This window comes from Pollachius pollachius (assembly GCF_949987615.1).
Source record: "Pollachius pollachius genome assembly, chromosome: 5".
Taxonomy (NCBI): Eukaryota; Metazoa; Chordata; class Actinopteri; order Gadiformes; family Gadidae; genus Pollachius; species Pollachius pollachius.
This window is the reverse complement of record NC_136938.1, coordinates 3093072-3114502: the sequence shown is the minus strand read 5'-3', so window position 1 is coordinate 3114502 and position 21431 is coordinate 3093072. Positions and strand designations below refer to the sequence as shown.

The 21431-nt window shown below is 49.6% G+C and overlaps 2 protein-coding genes across 2 annotated transcripts in view; one reads left to right on the top strand and one right to left on the bottom strand.

The window, feature by feature from the left end:
- Positions 1 to 1034: 1034 nt before the first annotated feature.
- Positions 1035 to 8024, top strand: LOC307076391 (tryptophan 5-hydroxylase 1-like; the record flags this gene model as incomplete). Its single annotated transcript, XM_079737380.1, has 11 exons — positions 1035 to 1130; positions 2369 to 2530; positions 2689 to 2872; positions 3263 to 3363; positions 3486 to 3553; positions 3733 to 3929; positions 4798 to 4933; positions 5715 to 5841; positions 6504 to 6599; positions 7089 to 7222; positions 7850 to 8024. 11 exons carry the CDS (start codon positions 1035 to 1037, stop codon positions 8022 to 8024), a joined length of 1476 nt encoding a protein of 491 aa, XP_079593506.1.
- Positions 8025 to 11150: 3126 nt separating this feature from the next.
- Positions 11151 to 21431, bottom strand: part of LOC307075484 (voltage-gated potassium channel KCNC1-like) — a gene marked incomplete at both ends in the record, with an annotated part of 12711 nt that continues 2430 nt past the window's right edge. Inside the window, 3 exons of the mRNA XM_079736088.1 lie at positions 11151 to 11272; positions 16675 to 16872; positions 18064 to 18988. Coding sequence (XP_079592214.1) covers positions 11151 to 11272; positions 16675 to 16872; positions 18064 to 18988 — 1245 coding nt within the window. The remainder of the gene's footprint in view (positions 11273 to 16674; positions 16873 to 18063; positions 18989 to 21431) is intronic.

Sequence of the window (21431 nt, the reverse complement as noted above, 5' to 3'; positions counted from 1 at the left end):
ACCTCATCCTAACTGCTCCTGACGAGCTGGCAGTCGCCCTGCATTGTTGACTCAGCCATTCATTTGTGCATGAATGGCTGAATGTTAGGCAATATTGTAAAGCGCTTTGAGTAGCCATTGGTTAGTAAAGTGCTGTATAAATGCATTTACCATTTACTAAATGGTACTTCTGTCTCAGACCAGTGTTCACCAGCACCAGGGTGACCTCAGGTTAGTGTTGCTGCTGTCTCCAGCTGACTGCACTCTGCCTCCAGAGATGGACCTGTAGGTTTCCTAGCTTCCGACTGACCTTCCTCGCTGTTGATTCTGCAGCCTATTCTCTGGTCGTCGCTCAGCGCTCACACAATCAGGTTTCTATAAACGGCATAATGAGGGGTGAGAGAGACAAAGGGTGAGAGATAAATGGCTTTGGAGAACAGGATGTGGAAGAGTTGGGATGGGGAGGAGGGATTCGAAAGAAAAAAATAATCCAGAATGGATAGATACCTGTCTGCACAACCAATAACCATCAGTGTGTGTTTACATGTGTGTGTGGTTTGTGTGTGTGTGTCTGTACGTGTTTGTGTGATGTGTGTGTACGTGTATGTGTGTATGTGTGTGCATGTGTGTGTGTGCGCACTTCTTTGTGTTATTGTGTGTGTCGGCGCTTCTGTGTGTGTGTGTGTGTGTGTCAGGCCATGTGATTCTGCAGACATGATGCTAATCATGACCCTCTTCCTAATCTCCCCCTGCGTGAGGTGTATGCAACCTCCTCCCCCCCTCCTCCTCCTCCCTCACCGGCTTTCTCCCCCCTCTCTCTCTCCCTCTCTCGCCCTTCCCTTCCCAGGCGCTTTACTCCCTCCTCACTACACCTCCGCCCCCCCACCTTGGACTGATAAATAGCACAGCGTGATTCGCTGCCTCGCAAACTAGACGATCAATCCAGAGCCCCACAGATCCACGCTCGGCCAGCGCTCATACCCTCCGACGCGTGTCTCCCCTCAGGTCCTCAGCGGCCAACTCCAGTCTCCTTCCATCAGGTCCGTCCAGCGGCCATGTTCCCTCAGAAGCCGGAGGGGCCCCTGCCCCGGCGGGGCCGGTCCTTCGACTCTGTGAACACGGGGTACGAAGACAAGCAGAGCCACAACGAGGTGAGGAGCCGGGGGGCCTCGGGGCAGGTGTTTGGTTCCTTTAGGACTCCACTCTGACCCCTGGACACACGGGGACTAAATGGAATTAGGGACAAAATGATTGAGTCATGTTCTTGGTTTATTCTCTTCTTGTTTGAAATCAGATCATGTGAGGAGTGATTTTTACTTGGTCACTCTTTTGGAGTGGTACCCGTGGTTGAAGACTGATGACTATAGTGGCCGGTCTGTTGTTTCATTGCACCAGCCGGGCTGTGGACGTCCGTGTGTGACTCACAGGCTGAGCCACCTAAATCTGGATGAGGGTACATCCAATAATCATTTTGCTCGGTGAAATAGGTTACCAAACACTATTCATCCCTGAAATGTATGTATTGTTGTGTAAATTATGCATAACAATCACATCCCTTTGACTATGCAAATTTTTTTTAACATAAAATGCAAGAAGGAACTGATCAAAAATGTTTGCAAATTCATTTCCATAAAAATGCCGTCCATTGATCGAAACCCTCATGGTTCACGTCAGACATCGTGTACGTCAACCGGCTGAGAACGGAATGCAGCCCAGGTGTTGTTGCTAAGACCCAGGTCTAATCCCTCGTCAGCCACCGGGATTAGAGGGACACTATCATTAAAGCTGCCTCCTTCTTCAATGAGATGGCTGCGCACACCTCGGTCCACGCAGGAGAGGAACCGGCCTGAGGAGGCACGCGCAGACCCCGGGGGCTCGCGGGTCAAGCACCCTGGGGCTCGCACGACCGGGGGGCTGGAAAGCCGTTCTTCAGAGGGGATTAGGGTCACGTGGTTCCACTCCTGGCCGTGGGGAGCGGAGAGCTGCATGCTTATTTTCTATTTGAATAACTTGAGGTGTAAGAGGGTCTGGTCGTGTGTTAGTGACGGTGGCTGTGGGCTCAGACCACGGAGGTGATGGGTCTCGTAGCGACCCGGGTTCGATGTCACCGGTGGTCTGATGCTATTAGTAACTCCCTCTCTTCTTTGACCCACTGTCCTCCTCACAATGACATGAAAAGATCCTACAAATATATATAAAAAAATGATATATTAAGATATTATGATGATTGTTTTATATAATGGAAAAGGTCATCTTTGCATTGATCGAGTAAGAACCCGATCTAGTTATCCCCTTGTCTGTTTTCCTTTCTTTATATGAAAACCGTGCATCTGATCTGTTTCTGACACCTTCATCCTGTGTACGGCCTAAACCCGTTTCTCTCTCCCAGATAAACAAAGTGACGTTCGGTAAAATCGAGGAAAACAAAGACAACAAGACGCGGAGCCCCTCCCCCGGCTGCCCCAATGGCTCCGCCAAGGGTCGGGCAGCCATCGTGTTCTCCCTGAAGAACGAGGTCGGGGGCCTGGTGAAGGCGCTCAAACTGTTCCAAGTAATTACGCAAATGTTAAACTCATCCATTCCATCTCCTCCAACTCCATGTGACAATCCCCCGGAGTCGAGCCGTCGTCACTCATATCTGTCAGCCGCTCCGCCGTACCCCGGCCCCAGGCTGCCGCTACATGCATGTTTTGTGTCACATCTGTGCAGGACAAACACGTCAACCTGGTCCACATCGAGTCCCGCAAATCCAAGCGCAGGAATTCAGACTTTGAGATCTTTGTGGATTGCGACAGCAACAATGAGCAGCTCAAGGAGCTGACCCACTTACTGCGGAAACACACCAACATTGTTGACATGGACCTGCCGGACGAAAGCGGCGTGCTGGAGGAAGGTAAAAAATACCGTGAATTCACCCTGTTATCGACCTCAGACCGCCTGGCTCAGGAAAGGCTGATGAGTTTGAGACAAGGCCAAATCATTGTTTACGATAAATGCCTTAATGTCTCCAAACACAGTGGTCACCGTGGTAATACACACTGAACTACACACTGTGATACACACTGGACTACACACTGCGAGGCACACCTCCATACACAGTGGACTAAACACTGATACACACTGTCTTAAACACTACAATGCACACTGCGATACACACCATACTAAACATTGTAGTACACACTGTAATACACACTTCTACACACTGTGATAGGCATTATGATATGCACTACAATACACACTGCAATACACACCGTTCTAAACACTGTACTACACCCGGTTTCAGAAACAGAAGACATCCCCTGGTTCCCCCAGAAGATCTCCGATCTGGATCTGTGTGCCAACAGAGTGCTGATGTACGGATCAGAGCTGGACGCAGACCACCCGGTACGTACCTCCATGTGGAGGGGCTCGGAGGGTGGCTCCACCATCTACACCCTTCCTTACCCTTAATACCTACCCTGCCTCATTACAATTAACGAGTGACTTTTGGGATTTTTCTTTCACAGGGTTTCAAAGACAATCTGTATCGTCAGCGACGAAAATTTTTCGCTGATCTGGCCATGTGCTACAAACAGTAAGTAGCTAACCTTCAGCCAGCATCAGTGGGAAATGTACAATATGTGAAATAACACATAAAATAATCAATAACACTTGTTGGTATCAGGGTACACGTTACCAGCTAGCACTCTACTATCATATTCCTTCTTTCCACTTAAGTCCTGTTTTATTTGAACACTCGTGTTCCCGTTCCAGCGGAGAACCGATCCCGCGCATCGAGTTCACGGAGGAGGAGGTGCGGACGTGGGGGGTGGTGTTCAGGGAGCTCAACAAACTGTACCCCAGCCACGCCTGCAGAGAGTACCTGAAGAACCTCCCCCTGCTGACCAAGTACTGCAACTACAGGGAGGACAACATCCCCCAGCTGGAGGACATCTCCCGTTTCCTCAAGGGTACGGCTGGGAAGTTCATACCGATAAATAGACAGTCCAGAGCACAAGGATTTAGACTTGTTTTCATAAACATATACATATATACATATATATATATATATATATATATATATATATATATATGTTGGGTACATTTATTTTTAAATTTAATATGCAAAATTGTGACTGGTATTACAAAATAGAAACATAAAACAAACAAACAAACAGTGGTTCCTGTTCTCTATGGGTGTGAGAATATTGTGTGTGTTTCTGTTCAGGCCTGTGATGCCGGCCCCTGTGTGTGCGCTGTGTGTGTTACTGTTGACGTGTGTGTGTCTCTGTGTATTGACGTGTGTTTGCTGTGTGTTGACGTGTGTATGTGTCTCTGTGTGTTGACGTGTGTGTCTGCTGTGTGTTTATGCGAATGCATCTGTGTGTGTTTACATGAATGTGTCTGTGTGTGTTTACGTGGGTGTGTCTGTTTACGTGCGTGTGTCTGAGAGTGTTGAGGTGTGTGTGTCTGAGTGGGCCGTGATGTCTGCCCCTGTGTGTGTGCTGCGTGTGTTGAGTTGTATGCGCTGTGTGCGTCTGTCGTGACCTTTCTGCGCTGTGTGTTGACGCGTGTGCGCTGTGTGTGTTGGCGTGTGCGTCCGTGTTGATGTGTGCGTCTGTGTTCACGCGTATGTGTCTGTGTTGACGTGTGCGTCTGTCTGTGTTGACGTGCGTGCGTCTTTGTTTAAGCGTGTGCATCTGTATGTGTTGACGTGTGTGCGCCTGTGTGTGTATACATGTGTGCGTCTGTGTTGACGTGTGTGTCTGTGTTTAAGCGTGTGGGTCCGTGTTAATATGTGTGCTTTGTTGACGTGTGTGTCCGTGTCCCGTGCCCCAGAGCGCTCGGGGTTCACCATCCGGCCGGTGGCGGGGTACCTCTCCCCCAGGGACTTCCTGGCCGGCCTGGCCTTCAGGGTCTTCCACTGTACCCAGTACGTCCGGCACAGCTCGGATCCCCTGTACACCCCGGAGCCGTGAGTACACACCCGCACAGGGAGGACACACACATATACACACCTGATACACACACATACAGATATACACCACACACAACTTATTCTGATTATTGATTACCTTACAGCAGGGGCCAGCAACCTTTTCCACTTGCAGTGCCAGTTTTACATTTTCTCGTTAATGAGTGTGCCTTAAGCAACAATATATTAAAAATTAAGCTCAACTATGACACAGCGACCAAAAACATTTCCAGAAGACCTGGAATTGTACTATTTCCGTATAGTCCACAATCATGCATCAACATTTGATCCCATTTCAGAACACTGGTTTCTGTAACTAATCTAAACATATTTGCACTGGGAGGAAATGCCCAAAACAGAATAAAGTGCAAAAAAAGTCGGTAGTAATGATTATGCTGACGCATTGTGCTGTGTTTTTTTAATAATAATAATAAAAGAAAAATAAAAAAGTTTTTTTTTTTTTTTTTTTTTTTAAGTGTGCCAATGATTATGCTGCCCCGTGCCAGTGGTGGCACACATGCCTAGGGTTGCCGACCGCTGCCTTACAGGTTCACACAGATACCAATTTCAAGTTTTGAATGTGTGTTTGCGTGTACGTGTGTGTGTGTGTGTCTGTGTCTGTGTGCGTGTACGTGTGTGCATGTGTGTGCGTGTGTGTGTGTGTGTGTGTGTGTGTGTGTGTGTGTGTGTGTGTGTGTGTGTGTGTGTCTGTGTGTCTGTGTGTGTGTGTGTGTGTGTGTTTTTGTGTGCGTGTGCGTGCCGTGTGTGTGTCTGCCCACAGAGACACGTGCCATGAGCTGCTGGGCCACGTCCCCCTGCTGGCCGAGCCGAGCTTCGCCCAGTTCTCCCAGGAGATCGGACTGGCCTCACTGGGGGCCTCTGACGAGGCTGTGCAGAAACTGGCCACGGTGCAGACCCCCCACTGATGACATCACTCACTGTCCACTCATTGGTCACTTTACACTGTCTTAACTGCACACTGTCTTTAACACTGTCCCCTCATTGGTCACTTTCCACTGTCTTAACTGCACACTGTCCTTAACACTGTCCCCTCATTGGTCACTTTCCACTGTGCACTCACACATATTCTGAGCACTCTCCACTCTTTGGTTACTGTACACTCATGGTTCACTTTGCACTGTCGTCACGTCTCACTATCCTAAACACTTTATACACTTTGTTCACTGCACACTCAGTCTAAAGTGTACACTATGCCCGAATGAGTGATTTTACACAGTTTAAACGCTAGACTCTTTACACTGTAGTTATCGTTAAGTGTGCACTTATTTTAAACTGTACACTCTTTATACACTGTACACTCTGATACACTGTACACTCTTTCTACACTGTACACTCTGATACACTGTACACTCTTTCTACACTGTACACTCTAATAAAATGTATACTCTCATAAACTGTACACTGCACACTTTAACGAACTGTTCTTGACGGCTAAGGAGCCTTGCATGAAACCTTGTGCTAAATGACCTGCGACTAAACCCACGCCTCCTTCCCCTTCCTCCTCAGTCAATAACTTGTGTCCTGTGACCCCCTCCTCTCTCTCCTGCAGTGTTACTTCTTCACCGTGGAGTTCGGTCTCTGTAAACAGGAAGGCAGGCTGAGGGCGTACGGCGCCGGCCTGCTGTCCTCCATCAGCGAGCTGAAGGTGAGCCGTCTGAGACTCAGACCAGAGAGCGCAGAGCACCGCCTCAACCAGTGAGCAGACTGGGCGTCTGAGGCTCTGAACACACCAGTGAACACACTGGGTGTACAGAGCACCGCACACAGCAGTGAACACACTGGGTGTACAGAGCACCGCACACAGCAGTGAACAGAAGGGTGTCTGCTGCCCTCTAAAGGTTGACGAGGGCCTCAGGATAAAACAAAGGCAGCTGAAGCTGATGTGCAGTTGAGGTTGAGTTTGGTACATTATGATTAAGCATCTGTATTGTTTAACTCCCCATCATTATAGTACAATAATGGAGAAAGAAACAAATATATAATAATTACTTTAAGACACTGAAAAAGGGTAAATGAACAACTTTTCATTTCAAGATATAAATATAAGACTGAGCCCACATTTATTATAATACACTAATGTAATAAGTGTGTAATGGATGTTAACCTGTCGGGGTGGACTCTGTTTCTGCCTCAGCATGCGCTCTCTGGAAACGCTCACATCCTGACCTTCGACCCTGCAGTGACCTGCAACCAGGAGTGCATCATCACTACCTTCCAAGACGTGTACTTTGTGTCCGAGAGCTTTGAGGAGGCCAAAGCTAAGATGAGGTGAGCAGCGCGCTGTCCAGACGGTGGTGAAACCACGACACCCTGAAGAACTCAGAATGACCTTCACCTCACTGTCCTAGTGAAGGTCATGTGAGGTAGACCCAGGAGAGTCCGTAGCCTGCTGCTCCTACCAAGGACTTTAGAATAACCAATCAGAAGAAGATCAGTGTTTTGATCAACCAATCAAAGGGAGAACAGTGTTTTGATCCCAATAGATCTCAGCCAGCACCTGATGAAGATCCGGTTTGATCCAAACACGCCCTCTTGTTTCCAATATACTAGATCTTGTGTTCAGAAAGAATTAAACAACGTCTCTCCCATATGGTCCCATGTCTGGCACTTAATGTACGCACTTATTGTATGTTACATAAAATAGTACTTAGCATTGTGTATCATCTTATCCTAGCTATCTCTGTTGTATACAGGGAATGGGTTAACCTAGTGATTGTTAGTGCTTAGCACTTGGTTCTATGAACATCCTCACTGACTGACACTGATATATTATTGTTTCTCTTTCTTCTGACAAATGGACTTATTGTAAGTAGCTTTGGATAAAAGCGTCTGCTAAACGCCCTATGTGTAATTGTTTATGTAAACGTAAATGTTAATGTTAATGTGTCTCCTTAGGGAGTTCGCCAAGACGATCCGGCGGCCGTTCACGGTGCGCTACAACCCGTACACGCAGAGCGTGGATGTGCTGAAGGACACCAGCAGCATCACCTCCGTGGTGGAGGACCTCCGGCACGAGCTGGACATCGTGGGCGACGCCTTGAACCGCCTCACCGTGCACCACGGGGTCTGAAGGGGTCTGAGGGGGGCGGGGTCAGTTGGTTGGTCAGGGTTAAGGGGGTTTTGCGGGGTCATGGAGGTGGGCGGGGTCTGAGGAGGGGCGGGGTCTAAGGAGGGGTGGGGTTAAGGGGTCATGGGGGTGGGTTACGTCACGGGCGTGGTCATGGAGGTAGGGGGCGGGTCAGGAGGTGGGTGTGGGTGGGGTCATGGGGCTGGGAGGCGTGTCCTGGTGGCTGGTGTGAGATGAGTGTTGTGATTGTCGTTGTACCGGTGAACGTGTTGGATGAGAAGATGATGAGAATATAAACACAACAGCTTGATGCTGGTGTCCCTTTTGATTTTAGAGCTTCAGTTTGTTGAGCATCAGAAGGTAGTTATGGTAACTGGGCTTCATAGAGTAGCTTCTGTAATGTGTCTTTGCATATCATCTGTATCTTAGCATGTAATGTTCTATAGACCTACAAAGTTTAGGCCAACGTGAAACCACATTTTGTAGTTATAATGCTGTTGTAGAAGCTTCTTGCTTTATTCACCTTCCTGTCTATTAAACTATTCCAAAGCAGCTGTTCTCCAACATCATGTCCTGTAATGTCCATAACGTGATGTCCATCTTACTTTATTTTACACTAATATAATCATTAATCCTATAATCCTCCAAGCAGGCCATTTTACCAGAATCCAGTCCATTCATAAGAGTTTTAAATAACTCTGAGATGAAAAAATAAATAAATAAATCGATAAATAAATAAATTAATCAATACATAAGTAAATAAATAAATACATATATATAAATTATCTATAAATACATATATAAAGTCCAAAATATATATAAATAAAAATAATTTAATAAGCAAGCAACTTAATAATAAATAAATAGATAGATAGATAGATAGATAGATAGATAGATAGATAGATAGATAGATAGATAGATAGATAGATAGATAGATAGATAGATAGATAGATAGATAGATAGATAAATAAATGAGGCACTGGCTAGTGGGTCCTCTGAATCGTCGTCCTTGGCTCAGTGTATAGTCATGGTAACCTGACGAAACTAGGTGGCTGCTACACCAACTCTTAGTGATAAAAACTTTCTTTCATGCCTCCTTTCTTACCTCTTCCCTCTTTTCTTTTCTCCCTCTGTCTCCCTTCGCCTCTCTCTCTCTCTCTCTCTCTCTCTCTCTCTCTCTCTCTCTCTCTCTTTCCCTCTCTCTCTCCCTCTCTCTCCCTCTCTCTCACATACACACACCTTAAAGGACAGGACTGGCATCATGATCCTAAATGCCAGCATCCTAGTGAAACCTTCTTTTGTCCTCAGCATTAGACCTGATACTGCTGTTGGCCGGGACATTTCTCCTCAAGTGTCTGCTAGGAGAGAGAGGGTCCAGCGAGTTGAACAAGCACACCTCACCTTCACGATCTACGAGTATTTAGGAGGTAACACTTATCCTTAGGTAGGGGGTCACAGAATAGAGGACAACATGTAAAAACAACAATATAGATGCATACTTTATTTTTCATTTCAATTGTTTAAAACTACAACACACAAAATAAATGAGACACAATTGCCTCAACAATCATAACCAGACATGCGTCCGTGATTCTTTTGTTTCAACAGATGTGATCGGGCTTCTTCAGGGAAAAGAAAATTAAACTAGAAATTATAATTTAAGAGAAAAGTGGAGATTAGTATCGCTAGATAGATAGATAGATAGATAGATAGATAGATAGATAGATAGATAGATAGATAGATAGATAGATAGATAGATAGATAGATAGATAGATAGATAGATAGATAGATAGAAATATTGATAGAAAGGTAGATGGATAGATTGTTAGATCGATTGAAAGATAGATAACTAGGTAGATCGACAGAAAGATAGGTCGATAAAGAGCTACAAAAAAGCAAACCTGCCCTTACCAGTAATACCAAATGTTAATTCATGAAAATATGAATCCATATTAAATAGGTCATATAAAAACCTTGTTTGTGGTGATATTGCTGTTAGCCCTAGACTCCTCCGGGGGCATCTTGCCTCTGGCTCCAATGTGAAGTGTTCTCAGTCAGATCAAGCAGTAATGCAATTCAAGAACACTCAAACACTCACTTCTTAAAGCTAACTCATGAATCATACCTTGCATAGACACATCACCTGACATCATGCACATGAGAGAGGAGAGTCCACCCTGACCATCTCAAGGACTGCCTGATAGGCATCTGGTCAGAGCAGCTTCTCCTCGTGGGTAAAGATTGAATATGGCACAACATACTCGCTGAACAGCTGGTCCTTCAATCCTACGTCTAGTGGGGGACATAGGACACTTACAAAACAAACACAGAGGTGACATTCTTCTAAAAAAATGTAAATATTACATTTTGTGTAAAGTATAAATGTACATAATTTATAAATAACCATGCTAATACAGAAAGTCTATCGACGCATACATTGTGATAGTTTCAAAAAGACCCCATGCTACCCTGAAACCGATCAATCATAGCGCTCCTCCCCCAGGCCCCTATATCCCCTTGTTTTAGAAGAGCTAGCCAACGGCGTGCCGGCTGCGTTCCACAGGAGGTACTGGAGGGCCGGCTCCATGCCAACAGACAGGATGGAACATCACACTCGGCCTCTCACAACGAGGACAGACACAGCGTCCGGGCAGAGATGGAGCTTGAGGGTTGATTGTGTACACACATTCACGTACGTGCACACGCATACACACATATTAACCCATAGACACCCACACACAAACACATTCACACCCATGCAAACACAAACGCACACAAACAAAGGCACTCACACACACAAACAGAATTCCATCTGCACCCCCACATACACACCTCCATGTGTCCGGCCGTTACACACTAGTGTGAGCAACATGGCCCAGGCCAGCAGTAACACTCTGTCAGTCTTTGCTTATATCTTTTACCGATGCTTGAATATCATCCATATTAGTATTGTAAATCCCTATTTGTCCAGATTCATATTTCATTTTTGTTCGGCGCACGGCCTCTTGCCCCGTTATGCAAATGAGTTTTAAATGGCACACAGCGACGGACACACACACACAGGGTGAGACCCACAGGGGGGGGCTCCTACGGGGTCCGTTGCCCCCCCAGACTTACTTCATGCCCTCCCTACGGCGCTTTGGGAGGGGGGGAGGGCAGGGTGTGGCCGCGACAGAGGGTGGTGGGCACGCCCTGGTTCATCACACACACCGACTGCTTCTCCCGTTTGGTCCGCCCCCGCCGCTTAGAGCCTGGGGGAGGAGAGGAGGAGAGGTGGAGAGGAGAAGGGAGGAGGGGAGGAGAGGAGGAGGGGAGGAGGGGAGGAGAGGAGGACAGGAGGAGAGGGGGAGAGAGGACGCGGGGAGGAGAGGAGGAGAGGAGGAGAGGAGGGCGAGAGGAGGATCGGAGAGGGGGAGAAGGAGAGGGGGAGAGGAGGAGAGGAGGCGAGGAGAGGAGGAGAGGGGGAGAGGGGGGGAGGAGAGGAGGAGAGGAGCAGGGGAGAGGGGGAGGGGGAGAGGGGGAGAGGAGTAGAGGAGGAGAGGAGGAGAGGAGGGCGAGAGGAGGAGGGGAGAGGGCGAGAAGGAGAGGGGGAGAGGAGGAGAGGAGGGGAGGAGAGGAGGAGAGGGGGAGGGGGGGAGGAGAGGAGCAGGGGAGAGGGGGAGGGGGAGAGGGGGAGAGGGGGAGAGGAGTAGAGGAGGAGAGGAGGAGAGGAGAGGTCAGCCCTCAGTGAGCGATGGGACCTGAGCCACAACATGCTGGGTATATGATGATATATGATCTGACTGATCTTACTTCATGGTCAAACAGAACTAGAGTTACAAATAGTAAACATATAGTACACAGCATAGTATCTCTGACCCAGATAAAGCATGGAGCTGAGGTTGGCATGTGAATGTGTGTGAGGTGTCCTCTGAAACGTGTCCATGCAGAACTACAGATGTTGCTCCTGATTGTTCTCCGCCTCCATCTCAGGTTGCTGTGGGGGAACTTGTCCCATATAACAAGCCTGCAAACGTGAAGGTGTCTGACGGAGGTCCTACGGCTGGGGGGGTGAAGGTGTGGGGGTGGAGGTGGTGGCGAGTGCCAAACATCTTACGGAGAATGCTCTGGCAAAGCATGCATGAACCTGCGTTTCCCTCGGTGGAATGAGTCAGTAAATATCATCATCATCATCATCATCGGCCCATGCTGCAGATGCATTCCGCCATGCAGCCCTGGTTGGTCGCCGGGATCCTGCTACGACCTTTCACCTCAGAGCCAAAGGTCAAAGGTCATCTCACAGGTTGCTAAGAAACAAAGAAGCTCAAAAGAGGGAGAAGGAGGGGCATTCAAGTTGCATGATTCTTTCGTTAAACTAACAAAAAGAAGCAGAAATCCTACTTTTGTACAAACAGTTTATTTCATGCATATTTCAGGACGGTCTTTGGTCTCGTATTTGTTTTCTTTCAGTTCCACGTTGCATATCAATATGCATATGTTTGATTTCCAATACTGTGAGAGATCTTTAGCTTTTCAGTTCAGAGCACATCGTTGTGGCTCTTTGCGTTATGAGGTGCTCGTGGTTTGTGAATACTTTTGGATAAAAAAAATTATGATTACAAAAATACAAAAATACAAAAATTATACAAAATATAGATTGTATAATCATTTACATTGACATTGGAATCATGGATAAAAATAATACCATAAATAAATTATAAATAAATAAGAAAATCAGTGAATCAATTTAAAAATATTGGTTCATCTTCATACCATGGTAGTAACAACAATGTAATTGCCTCATGAAAAACTACAACAAACAAGAGAGACTAAATTAAAGGACAGACATTGCACTAATTGTCCAACACATGATTGCTGATCAGAATGACAATGTATAAAACCAAATAATTAAATTAAAGTAAACAAAGATCGAATCAAACAACAAACAAGAAAAATATTAAATTCATTCAATATTGATCCTTAACACCATATCATCAGATAGCTACATGGATTGTGTGCAAAGAAGGAGGATTCATATAGAGAAAAGCAATGGTCATACCGATCGTAACAGCATTAGTGCCATGGTGAAGGGGGGGTGCACCGTGCAACACAAGCTAGATACCAGCAGAACCCGCGCCTGCGGCTGTGAAGTAACACACTCAAAACTAACACTGAAACCAGTTCAGCGCTCCCTCATAGACCTTCTGAATGGGAGCTCAACCATCCAACTTCTGACCCGTCTTCCTTCTGTAATGACTCGACGGAGCCTGCTCACACGGTCGTGTTCTCAAGAGACATTCACAGAACATCTGGACCGGAGGAACCATCAAGGAACCCTAAACACCCTGTTGTTGACGCTCCAATGTGGGAGGAGTCTCTGGAGGAGGGCGGGCTGCGTCTATCCTCGCTTCAGGTACGAGAGAGCGGGAGAAGGACTTGGCCCAGTCGTGACTTCAGGTCACACGCAGAACTTCAGTCGGTATGTATTTAAATCGGACAGCGTCGAAATCCCAAGCATCTGGGAAAGGGTGGGGTGGGGTGGGGGGGGTGGGGACAGAGATCACGGCTGCATCAACCACGCCTGTCAAATTCTCAGGATAGGAGAGGAGAGATGGAGAGAGAGGAAAAGAGGGAGAGAGAGGGAGAGAGCGAGAGAGAGAGAGAGAGAGAAAGAGAGAGAGAGAGAGAGCGAGAGAGAGAGAGAGAGAGAGAAAGAGAGAGGGAGAGAGCGAGAGAGAGAGAGAGAGAGAGAGAGAGAGAGAGACAGGGAGCTGGTAAGTGTGAAGAATTGAAGGACAACAGAGTGAAGAGACAAAGAGCAAGGAAGAGAAAGACGGACAAAGGCGCCCAGACTTGAGAGTTTCCCTCCATTGGAGAATGACTTGTCACACAAAGAGAACATGTCCTTGTCCTGGTTTGATGGGGTCAGGGGGAAACGCTGACACTAACACACACTTACAAATGAGTCCAAAGAAAAGACCCCCCCCCCCGAGAAAGAGAAACCAAGGACGGACAAACAGGCCGGACAGACAGAGGGACAGAGAGAGAGACAGACAGAGAGGCGGACGGGCCAGACAGATGGAGGGACAGACAGAGAGACAGAGAGAGACAGACGGAGAGACAGAGAAAGAGAGAGAGAGACAGAGAGACAGGGAAAGAGACAGAGAGACAGACAGAGAGACAGACGGAGAGACAGAGAGAGAGACAGACGGAGAGACAGACAGAGAGAGAGAGACAGACGGGCTAGCGGGACACTGCTCGGGGGACAAAGCGAGACAGAAGTGACGACAACATAGCGTCACGCGACTCGTCCAGAGGTAACTCGGCCCCAACAGACACAAAACGCTGAGGCAACAACAAAAGCGCTGAAAGAGCTTTAGGGAGAGCAGAAACAGGAAGTACCAATGTGCCAGACAGAAAGTAGCCGGCAGTGGTGAAGGTGAAGATGCCAGGGGGTCAGCGCTCTAAAAGGACAGCAGAGTCTATGAATGAGGATCTTCTAGACATTCTAGCCAACAGAGTCCTGACGGCGTCCATGTGGTTTAACAACAGGAACAGAAACAGAAGTAACCGTGTGGTTCTACTGGAGTCAAAGTATCGGAGTATTTAAGTTGTAGGTTGTTATTTTATCCCACTGTCATGTTTATTTTTCCCACAATGCATTGTGAATGAACTGACTTGCTTGTGGAACCACCAGTGTGTACCACCATTTGTGGTATTTCACCCTTAGAATCGAGATGATGCTGTGACTAAAGTTTGGTCAAATATTTGACCATCTTGTACTGGGCTGGTCTATTGGCAGCTGGAGAAGGCTCAGAGGAGGGTCGGAGGAGGCCTACAAGAGGTCAGTCCATCCTCCCTCCTACCTGTCGCATCACGTGACATGCAGGAAGCAGAGACCTGGCACATGCCTACACAGATAAACACAGCGATGCCATCCTACCAGAGTCTTTCTCTCCACCCATCTTTGTCTCCGATACCTTTATAGCACGTTTCTGTCTGAGAGTCTCTGTGTGTGTATGTGTGTGTTTGCTATGTGGCTGATGAGGTGTTAGTACTAGAAATGAAATGAAATGCAATATGCAAGCAGCAGGTGAGACAATCAGCTCATTTTAAATGTCTGCATTGCACGGCGTCGATAGCACCACAGGGAGTTCTGGTGGGTCTCACTGTACTGGCCCTGAGAGGAAACGGCAAGGCAAAGGTGGAACTCCTAGGAACCCCCCCCCAACCGATTAACTGGGCCTTCAGCCTCGACCCCTCTGAATCCACTTGCTCACATCACCCAGGGGAACAGTGAATGAGTGAAATCTGGTGTCTGTAGATAATAAAACGGAAGGACCCCTGATCCTAGGTCAGAGCTGAGCTCAGGGTCGCTTGGTCCACCAGGGCTGCAGGTGCTACATCGGTCCTGCAGGGGAGACCCTTCCTAGCTGGGGGGCTGAAGGCTTCCCTGGAGAAGCGACCTGGGCTAGCCTGGCTTAGCCTCCCAGCACGCTATGCTAACGCTAACTCTTCTTCAGAGAGAGGGGAGATGTGAGGCTTATTGTTGCCTTAATCTGATTGGTTAAAACATAAAAAGCAAAGCTGAATGTGAACAGCTTGGATCTGGAGTACAGAAGAACTTCAGGGCTTCCTTTTGGGTTAGCTGCCCTGAGACTTCTCTTGGATCAGGTGACGCCGTCTAGACCGCTGCAGGTCAGCTGCGATCGTCTGATTGGTCGACCAGCATCACATGAAGGACTTGGCTTGGACCAACCAGACGATCTGCAGCAGAGGATAGCAATGCTGGGAGGGGCCTAGGAGCTCAAGACCCTCTGAGCCTAAACCCAGGACCACAGCCCCAGGGGAGAGGGGGGAGGGAGTGAGGGGGAGAGGGGTGAGGAGGACATGGAGAGGAACAGAAAGACCACGGGCCGGCGGGAGTGAGGGGAAAATAACAACCACAAAGAAACAACAGAAAGAAGGCAAAGTTAGGCTAGGGGGGAGTCTGGGGGGGGGGGGGGGGGGAGTCAGTGGAGGTGATGTTAACTAGAGTGACAGGAATAGAGATTATAAAATACATGGGAAATAAAACAGATGAATAAGACGGTGCGAGTAAAGGTCTTAAACTAAACGAGTGTCAACAAACACGCCGTTGTCCCTGGTGTGGGGGGTCCCTACGTTCAACTGGATTCAATCTGTGTTTTAAATCCTAAAATCAATTGCTGATATGTGAACAGCATCTCCCTGAGAGCTGACCACTGCCTGTGGTCAGTCTGCCTACCTGCCTGCCTGCCTGCCTGCCTGCCTGCCTGTCTGTCTGCCTGCCTGCCTGCCTGTCTGTCTGTCTGTCTGTCTGTCTGTCTGTCTGTCTGTCTGTCTGCCTGCCTTTATGTTACTAAGAACTGTCCTGCTCTTCTCCTCCTGGTGTCCAGCCTTCAAGATGAATGAAAACAGGCGGTTGAGTCACAAAGGCATGAGGCCTAACGGAGTGGACCTAAACCCAGGCCGGGTCCAGACCGGATCCAGACCGGATCCAGACCGGGTCAGACAAGGTCAGACCGGATCCCGACCGTGTTCGGAGCAGGTCCATCCTAACTACCCTCACTAATGATGACTAGCCTCCCTCTGACGGGTTAAGCAGAGCGAGCGGCGGCCTGTGTGCGGGAGCCTCGTGCACGCGGGGGTCTACCTCTCTTTGCCCTGCCCCCAGAGGAGGCGGGACTAGCCGGGAGCAGCAGGAAGCAGGGGTGGTCGGCGTGTTCCTGGGCGGGGCTGAAGACGGCGCCCTCCTCCGTGGACATGGCCTGGTCGATGTCGGGGCAGTCCTCGTGGGCCAGGGCCGCCTTAGACGTCTCCCCGTTCAGCTTCAGGTACGGAGTGGGGACCACTGGAGAGGGGTCACACCAACAGAGGGGTCACGGGTCACAACAACAGAGCGGTCACACTGACAGAGGGGTCACACCGACAGAGGGGTCACACCGACAGAGGGGTCACGGGTCACAACAACAGAGCGGTCACACTGACAGAGGGGTCACACCGACAGAGGGGTCACACCGACAAAGGGGGTCACACCGACAGAGGGGTCACACCGACAGAGGGGTCACACCGACAGAGGGGTCACACCGACAGAGGGGTCACACCGACAGAGGGGTCACACCGACAAAGGGGGTCACACCGACAGAGGGGTCTGGCCAGGAGAGCACTTTCACATTGTTTTTAGATTAACATCACAATATGACACATGCATTTTACTATTATATATCTTGGATATTTTTAGCCTAAAATATGGCTCTGTGTTCCTTTAAGAGAGACGGGAAACTGAGCAGTGGTGAGCAGTACCATGCATATTGTAAATCCCTGAGACAGCCCTGTGTGTGTGTGTGTGTGTGTGTGTGTATGTGTGTGTGTGTGTGTGTGTGTGTGTGTGTGTGTGTGTGTGTGTGTGTGTGTGTGTGTGTGTGTGTGTGTGAATATTAATTCAGGTATGTGTGTATGTACACTACACACATGTAATTCCCCTGCACATTCCCTGTGCTGGTGAAATCTATGGGGAGCACTCGGTTAATGGTCGTTACGCAACCAGCGTCACGTTCTCCGGCTCCCTGCAGCCTGCAGTCTGTTTGGGCTGAAGGTACAGGAACCACAACGCTAGTTCACAGACCACTGCAGCTGCCTGCTACGCGCTAATTGCTACGTGCTACGTGCTACGCGCTACGTGTGGCTGCCAGCGCCGCAGGATGATAAATAACAAATGGTGGCACAGTGGGACCGCCCCCTGAGGTGACCGTCCGTTACCGCGGCGACAGAGGACCAAAGCGCTGGTTGTTTCACCGCCAGAACAGCCTGCTGCCGCACCTTGGCCGGCCAGGATTCTGCCCTGTGTTGCTAAGACACCGTAGCCATGACAACAGGAGGCACAGGAGTGAGGATGATACAAACCAGCGCGGGCACAGCGCCTCAGTGCCACCATTGAAAGAAACCTTGTTTCAATGCAAACACACCAGGGACGCCCACTATGTACACAAATCCAACGAACTGACTATTCATGTGTTCATCGCATCTCCGTCCAGAGACCCACCTGGCGTGGGGACGTCGGGGGGGTCTGCCTCCAGGGGCCCGGCCAGCTCGCTGCGCAGGCTGCCGTGAGGCGAGGTCCGGCCCGAGTGGCAGTAGTCAGGGGAGCCGGGCTGGAGGGCCCGCGGGATGTGTTTGTTCTTCCTCTTGGGCAGCTTCTGCTTGGCCATGGCCAGGGAGTAGTACATCCCGAAGTTGTTGACGATGACGGGCACGGGCATGGCGATGGTGAGCACCCCGGCCAGCGCGCACAGAGCCCCCACCAGCATGCCCGACCAGGTCTGGGGGTACATGTCCCCGTAGCCCAGCGTGGTCATGGTGACCACCGCCCACCAGAAGCCGATGGGGATGTTCTTGAAGTGCGATTCGGGCGCGTCGGGGTCGTTGGGGTCGGTGCCCAGGCGCTCGGCGTAGTAGATCATGGTGGCGAAGATCAGCACGCCCAGCGCCATGAAGATGATGAGCAGCAGGAACTCGTTGGTGCTGGCGTGCAGCGTGTGGCCCAGAACGCGCAGCCCCACAAAGTGGCGCGTTAGCTTGAAGATGCGCAGGATGCGGACGAAGCGCACCACGCGCAGGAAGCTCAGCACGTCCTTGGCGGCCTTGGAGGACAGGCCGCTCAGGGCCAGCTCCAGGTAGAAGGGCAGGATGGCCACGAAGTCGATGATGTTCAGCGTGTTCCGGATGAAGTCCAGCTTGCTGGGGCAGAAGATGACGCGCATCAGGAACTCGAAGGTGAACCAGAGCACGCACACGCCCTCGATGTAGGTGAGGTACACCACCGTCTCCGACTCCAGGGAGGTCAGCGTCACGTTGTCCACTGGGTCCACCGTGGTGACGTTGCGGACGGGGTTGAAGGCCTCGTGGGTCTCCAGGCAGAAGGTGGTGATGGAGATCAGGATGAAGAACAGAGAGGAGAGGGCCACCCTCTGGAGGAGGAGGAGGAGGAGGAGAGGGAGGAGGAGGAGAGGGAGGAGGATGAGAGGGAGGATGAGGAGAGGAGGAGGGGAGGAGAGGGAGGAGTACGGAAGGAGGTGAACAAGGAGAATGAGGGGGAGGAGGAGGAGAAGGAGGAGGAGGAGGAGGAGGAGGAAGAGGAAGGGGAGGAGGGAGGGGAGGAGGAGGAGGGGGAGGAGGATGAGAGGGAGGATGAGGAGAGGAGGAGGGGAGGAGAGGGAGGAGTACGGAAGGAGGTGAACAAGGAGAATGAGGGGGTGGAGGACGAGAAGAAGGAGGAGGAGGAGGAGGGGTGGAGGGGGAGCAATAGGGAAGAGATAGGTAGTTAAAGGTTGATCGTGGTTGTTATGAGAAAACATGCATACAATTAATCTGTATGCTCTCACACATGTCAATACATATGCGGTATGTGAACAACACGCACACACACACACACACACACACACGCACGCACACACACACACACACACACACACACACCGTCTCCTCCTCGTTATTCTATCCATCACGTCCACGTAGGTCTCATAAATATGCACATTGTGCACAAAGCTGTAGTTTTCTCCAAAAGATGTCTTCAGCTCCCCTTCAATATGCAAATGTAAAGACTAGTGCTTCACAAAAGATAACATTAGTTGAAGTTCATAGCTATCACATTATAGATATACATTTGAACAGGATGTTAGCTGAGCCAGATGAGTGAAGCTCTGTGAGGCTACGCTACCTCTGGCTGCTCTGTAGCCACCGTGGAGCTTTCCTCCAGGGACGTGTTTCACAACATCCTTTAATCAATGTGGGCTGGACCGGGGCGTACTATCCTCTCAGCCCACACACACACACACACACACACACACACACACACACACATACACACACACACACACACACACACACACACACACACATGCTGGATCAGGTTGTACCATCCTCTCAGCCCCCCCCCCCCACACACACACACACACACACACACGCATACACACACACACACACACGCACACACACACACACACACACACACGTACATGCCGGATCAGGTCATACCATCCTCTCAGCCCACACACAAACACACAAACACACACACACACACACACACACACACACACACACACACACACACACACACACACACACACACACATACATGCCGGATCAGGTCGTACCATCCTCTCAGCACACACACACACACACGCATAAACACACACATACTGGGTCGGGTCATACCATCCTCTCAGGAGGAGGGCTTAGCATTCCTCAGGTTGTGTGTAGTGTGTCTTAGCGTTGCGTGTAGCGTGCCTTAGTGGTGTGTGTAGCGTGTCTTAGCGGTGCCCTCTGTATGTGTGTAGCGTGTCTTAGCGGTGCCCTCTGTGTGTGTGTAGCGTGTCTTAGCGGTGCCCTCTGTATGTGTGTAGCGTGTCTTAGCGGTGCCCTCTGAATGTGTGTAGCGTGTCTTAGCGGTGCCCTCTGTATGTGTGTAGCGTGTCTTAGCGGTGCCCTCTGTACGTGTGTAGCGTGTCTTAGCGGTGCCCTCTGTACGTGTGTAGCGTGTCTTAGCGGTGCCCTCTGTACGTGTGTAAAGTGTCTTAGCGGTGCCCTCTGTATGTGTGTAGCGTGTCTTAGCGGTGCCCTCTGAATGTGTGTAGCGTGTCTTAGCGGTGCCGTCTGAATGTGTGTAGCGTGTCTTAGCGGTGCCCTCTGTATGTGTGTAGCGTGTCTTAGCGGTGCCCTCTGTATGTGTGTAGCGTGTCTTAGCGGTGCCCTCTGTATGTGTGTAGTGTGTCTTAGCGGTGCCCTCTGTATGTGTGTAGCGTGTCTTAGCGGTGCCCTCTGTATGTGTGTAGCGTGTCTTAGCGGTGCCCTCTGTATGTGTGTAGCGTGTCTTAGCGGTGCCCTCTGTATGTGTGTAGCGTGTCTTAGCGGTGCCCTCTGAATGTGTGTAGCGTGTCTTAGTGGTGCCCTCTGTATGTGTGTAGCGTGTCTTAGTGGTGCCCTCTGTCGAGACCCACTTCAGCTGCAAACCCATTCAATGACTCAGCAGAAAATCCTTACATTCAGAGGAGGACTCAAAGGGACAGCATTAAGTATGGGTGGTGCTTTAGGTGGTGCTTTAGGTGGCTTCTGTGTCCTCCTAACCAGGGGAGGGTCTGATGATGATGAAGGAAAGAAGCCTCCTTCTTTTGGTGTGGTTAACAGACTAGTACTGGGCCAACAGGTGATGAGTGGTTTGGTTTGGTGGGTTTAGTTACGGGTTGGAGGTTTAGTGATGGGCTAGGGGTTTAGTGATGGGCTGGAGGTTTAGTGATGGGTTAGGGGTTAAGTGATGGGTTAGGGGTTTAGTTAGGGGTAGGGGTTTAGTGATGGGCTAGGGGTTAAGTGATGGGCTGGGGGTTTAGTGATGGGCAAGGGGTTAAGTGATGGGCT